Genomic DNA, 12,584 nt, shown 5'->3' with positions numbered 1-12,584 from the left:
CCCAAGAAAATCTATAGATTCAATGCAATCCCTATCAAATTACCAATGGCATTTTTCACAGAACTGGAACAAAAAAACTTTAAATTTGTATAGAGACACAAAAGACCCCAAATAGACAAAACAATCTTGAGAAAGAACAGAACTGGAGGAATCATAATCCCTGACTTCAGACTATACTATAAAGCTACAATAATCAAAACAGTATAGAACTGATACAAAAATAGACACATAGATCAATGGAATATGATAGTAATCCAAGAAATAAACCCACATACTTATGGTTAATTAATCCATGACAAGACAAGAATGCACAATAGAGAAAAGATAGTCTCTTTAATAAGTGGTGCTGGGAAGACTGGACAGCTACACATAAAAGAATGAATTAGAATGCATGTAAGAATTAAAGATTTTAAAATTTAAAAAATAAAAAACTAAAATTAAAAAAAAAGAACATTCTCTAACACTATTATAAAAAATAAACTCAAAATGGATTAAAGACTTAAATGTGAAACCAGATAATATTAAACTCCTAGAGGAAGGCATAGGCAGGACACTCTTTGACAAAAATCACAGCAATTTTTTTTTCTTTTGATCTTTCTCCTAGAACAATAGAAAGAAAAACAAAAATAAACAAATTGGACCTAAACAAACATAAAAGCTTTTGCACAGCACAGACAACTATAGCAAAAAAAAACAACCTACAGAATGGGGAAAAATATTTGTGAAGGATTTGACCAACAAGGGATTAATTTCTAAAATATGCAAATAGCTCAGACAGCTCAGTATCAGAAAATAAACAATCAATCAAAAAAAATGGGCAGAGGACCTAAACCAACATTTCTCCAAAGAAGATATGCAGATGGTCAACAGGGACAGAAAAAGATGCTTAAAGTCAGTAGATCTGGGTCTGAAACCATGTTCTCTCAATCACTAGTTGTGTGACTTTGGGCAAGTCAATCTACTTCCATGAGTCACAGTCATTTGTAAAAAGCAGGACAGCAATAAGATTTACTCCATAAACTTTGTGGTGAGGATTAAATAGGTTAATGTGTGTAAAAACCTAGCAGGATATGTGTACCCAACATGCACACAATAAATATCTCACTGCTACAATATACTGACTTGTCAAGCTCAGTGAAGTTCTGGGGCTACATGCTGATCTCTGTAGGTTTGAAGAAGGGACATTTGACTGATTCCTGTAAACAAAGTTAGATGCTAAGAGAACATTTTAAAAAGTGACTCAAAATGTATTTTTAAAACAAACTTTAATTTATCCCACATGCCATTGGGAATACAGTAATAAAACAAAGAAAAACTAATAAATTCAGTGTGACCATCACTATAAATGATTACAAACAAAATCTGTTTGCAGACATAAGCTCACTGACCAAGAAAACCTTGTGTTAAGGCTTACAAGAGAGTGAAGACTTGAGATTTGGCTGGTCACAGAGGGGACATTCAAAAGGAGGAATATGTGCAATATTCTTTTTTGAATAATTTCCCTTTTTCCTAGAATGAAACAAGTTTCTCACACATTTATTATTTTAACAAAATCCAGACAATTTATCTTCCAGTGTGTACTTGTTCTGCACTCTTTAATCTTTCAATGTACATTTTTAGACCCTAATTGTTCCTATGCACAGACAAAATGAATGGAATGATAGAAGTCCCTTAAAGTGGAAAAGAGAATACTGATTTGTTTAAAGGCAAATGTCACACACCAAATGATCTTGATCATATTTACAGTGATATTTACAAGAGAAAACTAGAACCAAGCAACTGAAATGTTTCTCTACCCAAAAAGAGCAGAAGAATGAACATCACAGAGCAAGTACTGCACATCAATTCGAAAAGAATTTGATGCCAAAATAAGGTAATAAACTGCTCCACTGACTTTCTCCTTTTGTGGCTTTAGTATTTACAGGAGTCAATTCTTGGCGCCTGAAAATGGGCTGTGAACACCGGAGCCCTGCCTGCTCACAGGCCTAGCTCCTTTGACACAACGAGATGAACCAGCTCTTCAAAGACACAGATATGGATTCACAGAGCATCCTCGGTTTCTCCTTGGGTTCCTTCCAGACCTGTGTTAAATTCTAATGGCCTGGAAGACTCCTCCATTAGAATCTCATCTCCCTGCCTCCCGCCACTTTCCTTGGTCTCTTCATGGATCAATTGTGGTAGGCAGTCCTGCTCCGAGTTACTCCAGACGTAGCCAGGTAAAGTCACGTGGCTGTCGGGCTGTCGGCTGGCTTGTTTGGCTGCTTTGCCTGAGATGAGCACCACGCGCGTGCTGGCCGCCATCTGCGACTGACTGCTGGTGCTGTGCGTCAACGTGGTGAGCACGGAGCCGTATCTGTGGCCGCCGCACGGGGGCGTCCTTTTCCAGTCCGCGGAGAGATTCCACCGACTCCACAACTTCTTCACCTCAGACTGAACCTAAACGCCACAAGGACCATTTCATGCATCAAAAACCTTCAGAGGCCCTGCAACCTTATTGGATGGATATGTGCCCTGACTTCATTGATAGTAATAATCACTAAATTTCCACTGTATACCAGGGACTTTACATATACAGTTGACACTTCAACAACACAGGGATGAGGGGTGCCCACCACCTGCAGCTGAAAAATTCCCTATGAATTCTCAGTTAGCCTATATCTAGAGTTTCACATGGGTGGACTCAACCAACCCCAGATGTGTGGTACTGTAGTGCATATATAGTGAAAATGTATATTTTCAACTCTGTATTCTCTCAACCTCTTCCTGAGAGGTGTTATTACTGGAGATGAGCAAACTGAGGTTTAGAGAGAAGCAAAAAGATTTGTCCAAGGTTAGTGCTTTAATAGAAGTTGAAATGCAGCCAGTATAAATGGCTCATGGGAGAGGGAGAAAAAGGGATCTGGGCTGGAGGAACAATATGGATACATAGTGCCAGCTGAGGCTGTGGAAGGGCATGGAAGCTGCTTATCTGTGAATGGAACTGTAAACCTATCACTCTGCACAAGCATAATGAAGGAGAGCAACCGGGAGGAGGACTGGACTATGAAAAGTGGGCACTGCAAGGGCATTCTTAGCAGGGTAGGGCTCTTGTTTCCATTCTTGCTGTTGAAGATTGCATTCTGCTACTGCAACTTTCCAGAAGGGAGCTTTTTGAGAGTTCCATGGGAAGCAGTAGAAACCTGATAAGCTGACGTCACCTAGAAGATTGGTACCATTCTTTCTCTCCAGGCAATTCCTAAATGAACTGAAATTGTCCCATCACCATCAGGTAGTTTTAAAAATGTCACAATGTTCTAATGGGTTATTCCCAGAGAGTTATATTTGATTTTCTTACAGAACTTGAAATTAAATGTAAGTTGAAGCACTGACTGGAATATGATGTTCACTGTCCTTCCAAGTATCAATCTGCATTCCAACAAATTGGATTTCTGACATCAAGGTCTGCAACTGAACTGACATTGAAAAGTGCTGGAAGAGGAAGACCTTGGCTTATTTACATCAATTCTTGGTTTCTCAAAATAATTTATGATGAAAATATCTTCTTTCTCCCTGCCCATTCTTTCCTGTAACCCCTGGAGATTCTAAAGAGATTCAGGTCATATTGTGATAGCAATTTATACTCAGAGTTAGACCTACAGGAGGTCTGGGGTTCCTTCAAACTTACCTCTCCATTGCAATAGCAGTAGATGATAGACACAAAGAAACCCTGGAAGAGAAAATAGAATGTTTTAATTAATTAATTTTAATTATGAAGATTATAGCACTAAAGCATCTTGTGTCAAAATGCATATGTTGAAAAACAGGGTTTTTTTAAATGATTCCTCCAGAAAATTATACATTATTCTCTCCTAATATTTCAAAATCCTTAAATATACATGAAATTTGTCTGAGATCTTTCCTTGGTATCAAATTAACCAAATAAATAAATAAAATACTTCAGGATACATGAATAACTGACTTTTATCATGTTAATTTCATGTTTGCCATTCAGAATCACCGAACATCCCCTAGCTGGTAAGTGAAATTTATACACTGTGAATGTTGACAACTGTAGGCATAGGGTATATTATAGCGAAAACACAAACTTTTTTTCCCACTCATTCAAAAATATTTGTTGACTTTACACACTGTGAAATGCTCAGTGTTACAGAGATAAACAATTTAATCAAGACAGATAAAGTCCCTGTTCTCTTACAGCTTATATTCTGGAAGAGAATACAGATGAATAAAATATAAACAAATAGCCACAGAGAAGAATGTAAAATGATGAGATAAAGACTCTTCAGGCAAAACAAGTGGTGTTGGAAGAGAAGAGTGGAGAAGATCTATCAGAGGGGGAACTCGATGAAGACCTCTCTGAGAGGGTGACATTTAAGCTGATTTGAGTGCGAAGAAGCCAGACAATATGAGTATTAGAGGGAAGAGCATTCCAGGCAGAGAAAACAGCAAGTACAGCCCCTGAGGCAGAGGTGAACCTGAGGAACGGAAACTGTGGGTGAGCCAGTGTGGCTCAGACCTAGTGGGCAGCATGGAACATGGTGTGAGGTGAGGCCACAGCTGGGCAGGGTCCCTGCACCGTAGGGCTGTGCACACAAGGAAACAGTGTTTGGATTTCATTCTGACTGCAATGAGAAGCCTCTGGATATGTTCAGCTGATAAGTGACATGGTCAGATTTATCTTTAAGAGTCTTCAGACTATTCTATGAAGACTAGGTTGAAGGCAGGAGGTGGCAGCAAATGAGTAGCAGGAAGAAGAGTTAGGAGGAGTGTGTAGCCGTCCATGTGAGGGATGATAGTGTCGTGCTTTCTACTGAGATCAAATGTATGGAAGCAACCTCTTCCTCTTTCTTTTCTCCCCTTCCCTTTTTTCCCCTCACCTGCCTATCCTGTCTTTTGTTTTCACTGATTTCCATACACACACACAGATTCCTGCTCCAACAGGGTTACATATGTTACAGAAATATGCTTTCTTGTCTCACAGCCCAGGCTCCTGCTGTGGTAAGAGGTTAACCTGACCTCCGGAGGATAGAAAAGTACAGGTGCCAGAAAATAGCCCCTTTCCTGGCCCTTTGGAGACGGGTGGGTGGTGCATGAAAGTCAGAGAAGAGGCAGAGAAATGAGCTTGCAATTTGGCAGCATCGGAGGGGGGTTGGACGAGCGGAGGTGGAGAGGAGGGCAAAATATAGGAATCACATTACTAGATGGCACTCTCTACCTGAAAGGAGTTGAAAAAGAGCTCACAGTGCATCCGAATCTCCCACCCCAGTCCCGCAAAGGAATGGGGCAGACACACGAACACGATGTAATGCACACCAAAGACCAGCACCAGCACCAGTGTGGATTTGGCGAGTTTCCTGGAAGAGAACAGCAAGTCTTTTAATTAGTCAATATAGAGTGCTCTTCTGTAGACACTGGAGAAGGAAATGGCACCCCACCCCAGTATTCTGGCCTGGAGAATTCCATGGGCTGGATAGTCCATGGGTCACAAAGAGCTAGACACGACTGAGCGACTTCACTTCACTTTTCTGTAGACGTGTGCATGCTAAGTTGCTTCAGTCATGTCCAACTCTTTGAGACTCTATGGGCTGTAGCCAGCCAGGCTCCTCTCTCCTCGGGATTCTCCAGGAAAGAGTACTGGAGTGAGCTGCCATTTCCTCCTCCAGGGGATATTCCTGACCCAGGGATTGAACCCACATTTCCTGCATTGCAGGACGATTCTTTACCACTGAGAACTGGGGAAGCCCTCTGTAGACACAGCTTTCTGGGAAAAAATAAAGCTTAGCAGGACTGCTGCTGCTGCTGCTGTCACGTCAATCGTGTCCGACTCTGTGCGACTCCATAGACGGCAGCCCACCAGGCACCTCCGTCCCTGGGATTCTCCAGGCAAGAACACTGGAGTGGGTTGCCATTTCCTTCTCCAATGCATGAAAGTGAAAAAGTGAAAGTGAAGTCGCTCAGTCGTGTCTGACTCAGCGACCCCATGGACTGAAGCCTACCAGGCTCCTCTGTCCATGAGATTTTCCAGGCAAGAGTACTGGAGTGGGTTGCCGTTGCCTTCTCCGTTAGCAGGACTAACAGGGACTAATTTCCCCATCTCTGCCCCACTGCTGCTGCTGCTGCTGCTGCTAAGTCGTTTCAGTCATGTCCGACTCTGCGACCCCATAGACGGCAGCCCAACAGGCTCCCCTGTCCCTGGGATTCTCCAGGCAAGAACACTGGTGTGGGTTGCCATTTCCTTCTCCAATGCGTGAAAGTGAAGTTGCTCAGTCGTGTCCAACTCTTCACGACCCCACAGACTGCAGCCCACCAGGCTCCTTCACCCATGGGATTTTCCATGCAAGAGTACTGGATTGGGGTGCCATCGCCTTCTCCGTTCTGACCTACTACTTCTGCTAATTTTTCCCTGCCTCCCTCTTCTTCCTATTACTTCTATTCTAAATCAGGCAGTTTATTCTCACTTCCAGTGATTACTATCCCCTGAAAGAAGTGAAAGTTGATCAGTTAGGTCTGACTCTTTGCAACTGTGGACTGTAGTCTGCCAGGCTCCTTTGTCCATGGCACTCTCCAGGCAAGAATACTGGAGTGGGTTGCCATTTCCTTCTTCAGAGGGTCTTCCTTACCCAGGGATTGAACCCAGTTCTCCTGCTTTGTAGGCAAATTTCTTTACCATTTGAACCACCAGAGAACAGCACAATTATCCCCTAAGTCTTTCTAATCTCATTTCTACTTTTTGCTTAAAGGATACTATTTTCATGAAATTGTAAAATGCCTTTTTTTTCTGTCCTAAATCTTCAGCTTCAACATTTGAGATGTAAGAAGTGGCTCTTTCTCTAAGAAATATACCTCTTTCTCTAAGAATCATTTAATACCCCAGTAATCTCAAAGTAAAGTCAATCCTAAAGGAAATCAGTCCTGAATATTCATTGGAAGGACTGATGCTGAAGCTGAAGCTCCAATAATTTGGCCACCTGATGGGAAGAACTGACTCACTAGAAGAAACCCTGATGCTGGGAAAGATTGAAGCCAGGAGGGGAAGGGGACAGCAGAGGATGAGATGGTTGGATGGCATCACTGACTCAATGGACATAAGTTTGAGTAAGCTCTGGTGAGTTAGAGATGGACAGGGAAGCCTGGCATGCTGCAGTCCATGGGGTCACAAAGAGTCAGACACAACTGAGCGACTGAACTAACTAGAAAAATCTCAAAGGATTGTAACCTTCCTTCCCTCACTAGTCTTTCCTTCAGTGTTCCTTTCTTTTGTCCTTCCTTCGTTCTTTCCTTTCTTTCTTTCCCTACTTACTTATGTTTTTCTTTTTGGAGGTAAGCTGACTACTCTATCTAGTTTCAAAGATAATCCACTCTTTGTTCTCACCAGAGTTTTTCAAGTCTCTTGGGCAACTTTCTACTGAAAGTATAATTTCACATCATTCAGAAATAAAGGAAATAATAGCTTTTATTCAGAACTAGTAAGCATCTTTCAAACACAAGTGCACTTTTTCATTTTATGAAGATTGAAAGGCTACTTACATTTTTCCATTTCTATCATCCTTTGACCTTTGTCTTCACCAGTGGGATGTGACATGGGACAAGCTATACTAGTATAGCATGGACCCTTTACTATAAATGCTTAGGCACATTTTATAGTACCACCACTTCCACCATACTGAAAATAACTGGAGCTAGCAGCTGATCACTCATTCACACTGTGCGTCCTATTCTAGACCTCGGTCCATCTGTACCTGTAGTCTTTTCTGCCTGACAGTAAATGCTTCCTACATGGTATAGGGGAATGTTTGTGAGAGAAGATGGAAATTCTGGCTATGATTTCTTCCTTTCTGTGTCTGAGATAGCATTTCATGACAACGTGAGGCAGAACATTGCAGAAACTAATCCACATGCTCCTGACTAGTGGGTGTATATGTTCAGTTGCCTAAAAGCCACTTCCAAAATGACTTAGAACCTCTGAAATGATCATTGGGAGAAACAGACATAGTCTTAAAATAGTTTGATAATAATTATAAATACTTAGGATATTCCTGGTGGCTCAGACAGTAAAAAAATCTGCCTGCGATGCGGGAAACCCAAGTTTGATCCCCGGGTCAGGAAGAACTCCTGGAGAAGGAAATGGCAACCCTCTCCAGTACTCTTGCCTGAAGAATCCCACGGACAGAGTAGCCTGGTGGGCTACAGTCCAAGGAATCACAAAGAGTCGGACACAACTGAGTGACTAACACTTTCATATTCACGCTGCTGCTAAGTCACTTCAGTCATGTCCGACTCTGTGCGACCCCATAGACGGCAGCCCACCAGGCTCCCCCGTCCCTGGGATTCTCCAGGCAAGAACACTGGAGTGGGTTGCCATTTCCTTCTCCAATGCATGAAAGTGAAAAATGAAAAGTGAATAAATACTTAATTTGTCCTTTTTTCCAACAAAGACTGAATAATAGACCTCCTTCAATCAGTACATTTGAAGGTTCTTAAAAATTAATTATTTGGGAGGTGCTAATTTGATGGGAAGGCTTCTCAGGTGGCATAGTGGTAAAGAATCTACCTCCCAGTGCCCGAGAGGCAGGAAATGCAAGTTCAATCCCTGGGTCAGGAAGATCCCCTAGAGAAGGATACGGCAACCCACTCCAGTATTCTTGCCTGGGAAAATCCCATGGACAGAGGAGCCTGATGGGCTACAGGCCATGGGGTCGCAGAGTCAGACATGACTGAGCACACAACACACATAGTCTGATGGGCAGACTGGAACCAATATAGCAAATACACTTTCTTGATTTTTGTTGTGTGTGTGTGCAGTCGCTAAGCCCTGTCTAACTTTTTGTGACCTCCTGGACTGTAGCCCACCAGGCTCCTCTGTCCATGGGATTTCCCAGGCAAGAATACTGGAGTGGGTTGCCATCTCCTCCTTCAGGCGATCTTCTTGACCCAAGGATAGAACCTGCATCTCCTGCTTGGCAGGTGGATTCTTTACCACTGAACCACCAGGTAAGCCCTGGTTACAAAGTTTATTATAAAATCCCAATTGCTAAGAACATATTTTTAAAAACATGCTTAGAATTTAAGCATATGGTAAGGTTTGTTGTTATTTATATTTTCCTAAAATATATATACTTTTCTGATAAATAGCACAATTAAACCAAACAAAAATACATGTTCCCAATTTAGTCTCTTAGAGACATTTCAGATCAATTGATACCTGTCCTTTAGTCTAAATAGTAACCAAAATATCTTCTTTTACGGATGTCTGTCCTGGAATTACCTGTATTGTTTTCTCGTGTCATGCCCAACCACATTGGTCTCCCAGATTTTAGTAGCCAGAACTCTAACGGTATTCAGAAACAGGATAAAATTCAGCTGAAAAAGAAGATAATATTACAAAGAATTATAACTTAGTCTTCAAGTTGTTTGCAAAAATTTACATAAATTGAACTTCTTTGTATTCAAAGACTGAAAGTTACTGATTCTGTAAATGTGAATGAGGGAACCTCAGATAAGATATTAGAAAGATAGTGATTCTTGATTTGCCCTTATGATAACACAGAGAAAATTTCAACAACACTAGAAATCAGAAATACCAGAGGATAATCTGCCAGAATCCATAGGGGATTTCCAGGCCAAAGTTCAGATGAAATTCTGTGGAAGACTGGTTAAAGTTACATATAAATGTAACTGACTGCCTTTTCAAAATGAATTACCCATTTCTGTATCTATTTTAGGGAGAATAACAGGGTTGCTCTGGGGATGCTGTCTCTTCTATGACGTATGAAAAGCACTGGGTGAAGTATATATAAGGTTAACGGGGCGGGGGGGAAAGCCAGGTAAGATGCTGTAAGAAAAAGTCCCTGTGTTGGCAGTTAAATTGAGATATGAGCACCACCAGAGACAATCAAGTTCTGGCTTTAAAAAGGAGGGAGTGAGGAAAAGATATTTTATGTCCAAGGGCCTCAAGGATTAGTGAAGAGGTCCAAAATGAAAAAGAAGGAAAGATCTCCAGGTCAGGGTTCATAAAGAGGTGGAAGCCCGAACCCTTCACGATGTCTATAGTCCAGGAAGTGCCAGTACTCAGGAATAATGGAAATGTGGGTTACCAAGAGTGGGTTTGTGTTAACAGCTCAAAGGGAGGACCTATCAACTCTGCATCCTGGGATAACTTATCCTGCAGAGTTTTCAGTCCTTTCTGGTATTTGGAGAATTTCGGTTATTGGGTGATTTATGTGCCCCATTACCAATCGAGTTTATCATCCGCATCAGCCTTTACCATTTTTGCCATCCTACCACTGACTACTCCATAGGCAACTCTCACCAATTTCACAGTTTCCCACAAGAATTGGGGGTCTTGAGCCCCATATCCTAGAGAACAAACAGAGCTGTGCTGTGAACTTGTAGAATAAGGATGTCTTCAGGTTAATAAGAACTACTAAGTATTGAACACTCTCTCTAGTTTAAATGTTCACATAAATATGAGACAGGCATATTTATTATATATAAACAAACTCTAGCTCAAGGAGGTTAGCTGATTTAACCTAGACTACCCAGCTACCAGCTGGAATTTGAACCAGGTCTGTATGAGTCTGTAATATGGAATTCTTAACCATTATCTTTATTTTTTAATTAAATTGAATTTTTAATTTATTGAGGTAACATTAGTTTATAACAATACATAAGTTTTATGTATACAACGTTATATTTCAGTTTTGGTATATACTACAGCATGTTTAACATCAAAAGTCCGTTTCTATCCTTCGCCTTTACCCCTTTCATCCTCCTCACCCTCTTCCTCTCTGGTAAACTCTGTATCTAAGTATTTGTTTTTATTTAGTTTGGTTTGCTCATTTACTTTGTTTGAGGGTTTGTTTTTTTTAAATTTTTCTGTATCCCACATACAAGTGAAATCATTCAATATTCATCTTTCTCTGTCTGACTTATTTCAGTCGGTGTAATATCCTCAAGGTCCATCTGTATCACAGATGGCAAGATTTCACCTTTTATAGCTGATGTATATTCCACTGTGTGCTTGTGTGTAGATAAATATAGACATATAAGTATCACATCTTCTATGTCTATTCATCTATCAGTGGGCACTTGGGTTGTTTCCATATCTTGACTACTGTAAAAAAAAAAAAATGCTGCTAGGACTATAGCGGTGCATATATCTTTTTGAATTAATGTTTTTGCATTCTTTGAGTAAATAGCCAGAAGTGGAAAAACTGGATTGTATATGATAGTGCTATTCTTCATTTTCTACGGAATCTCAATACTGTTGCCATAGTAGCTACACCAATTCACATTCTCCACATTCTCTCCAACATTTCTTATTTCTCCTTTTTTGATAATAGCCATTCTAATGGACATGGAATGATACCTCACTGTGGTTTTGATTTGCATTTCCCTAATAATTAGTGATATTGAACATCTTTTTGGTGCTTGTTGATCATCTGTATATCTATTCAGCTCCTCTACCCATTTTTGTTGTTGTTGCTGGTTAGTTGTGTAAGTTCTTTATATGTGTTGGATATTAGTCCCATTATTAGAATAATGATATATGATTTATAGGTATTTCCCCCATTTGGTAGGCTGTCCTTTTTGCTGCTGATAGCTTTCTTTGCTATGCAGAGGCTTTCTAATTTGATATAGTCCCATTTGCTTATTTTTGCTTTTGTTTCCCTTGCCTGAGGAGACAGACCCAGAAAGAAATTGCTAAGATCCATGCCAAAGAGCATACTGCTTATGTTTACTCCTAGGAGTTTACGGTTTCAGGTCTTACATCCAAGTCTAATCCACTCTGAGTTGATTTTTGGGTATTGTGTGAGATAGTGGTCCATTTTCATTTTGCAAATGGCAATCCAGTTTTCTCAACACCGTTTTTGAAAAGACTATACTTTCTCCATTGCATGTTCTTTGTTCCTTTGTTGTAAACTGGTTGTCAATATATGCGTAGGTTTATTGCTAGTCTTTCAATCCTGTTCCACTCCACTGTGTCTGATTTTCAGCCAATACTCTTCTGTTTTGACTACTATAGCCATGTAATAATTTTGAAATCAGGGATAGAGATATTTCCAGCTTTGTTCTTTTCTCTCAGGATGTCTTTGGCTATTCAGGAAACTTTTGTGGCTCTACATAAAATTTTTTTAATTTTTATGTTCTAGTTTTGTGTATAATGTCCTTGGGATTTTGATGGGGATTGCATTGAATATGTATATTTCTTTGGGTAATGTAGACATTTTCACAATATTATTTCTTCCAATCCATCAGCTCAGTCTGTTTTTCCATTTCTTTGTGTAGTCTTCGATTTCTTTCACCCTGTCTTATAGTTTTCAGTGTAGATATTATTCACCTCCTTGGTTAAATTTGTTCCTAGGTATTTTATTCTTTTTTGCTACAATTGTAAATGGGATTGCTTTCTTAGTTTTTCTTCTTCCTAGTTCATTGTTAGTGTATAGAAATGCAATGATTTAGTATATTGATTTTGCATCCTGAAACTGTACTGAACTTACTAGTTCTAACAGTTCTTTTATGGAGTCATCAGGGGTTTTTATGTATAAAATCATGTCATCCGCAAATAGCATTAGTTTGACTTC

The 12,584-nt window shown here is 40.2% G+C and overlaps 1 protein-coding gene across 2 annotated transcripts in view; it reads right to left on the bottom strand.

Moving 5' to 3' along the window:
* Positions 1–1,248: 1,248 nt before the first annotated feature.
* Positions 1,249–12,584, bottom strand: part of PTH2R (parathyroid hormone 2 receptor) — a 97,671-nt gene continuing 86,335 nt past the window's right edge. For both annotated transcript variants that reach the window (XM_004004878.6, XM_042244122.2), the window contains exons 10-13: positions 9,266–9,360; positions 5,216–5,354; positions 3,665–3,706; positions 1,249–2,436 (exon numbers count right to left, since the gene is read on the bottom strand). In XM_004004878.6, the coding sequence (XP_004004927.4) occupies positions 2,041–2,436; positions 3,665–3,706; positions 5,216–5,354; positions 9,266–9,360 (672 nt within the window). In that variant the 3' untranslated portion in view covers positions 1,249–2,040. The remainder of the gene's footprint in view (positions 2,437–3,664; positions 3,707–5,215; positions 5,355–9,265; positions 9,361–12,584) is intronic.

The sequence above is a fragment of the Ovis aries genome, chromosome 2 (assembly GCF_016772045.2).
Source record: "Ovis aries strain OAR_USU_Benz2616 breed Rambouillet chromosome 2, ARS-UI_Ramb_v3.0, whole genome shotgun sequence".
Classification (NCBI taxonomy): Eukaryota; Metazoa; Chordata; class Mammalia; order Artiodactyla; family Bovidae; genus Ovis; species Ovis aries.
The sequence above is the reverse complement of the archived record's forward strand: the minus strand, read 5'-3'. Positions and strand labels throughout refer to the sequence as shown.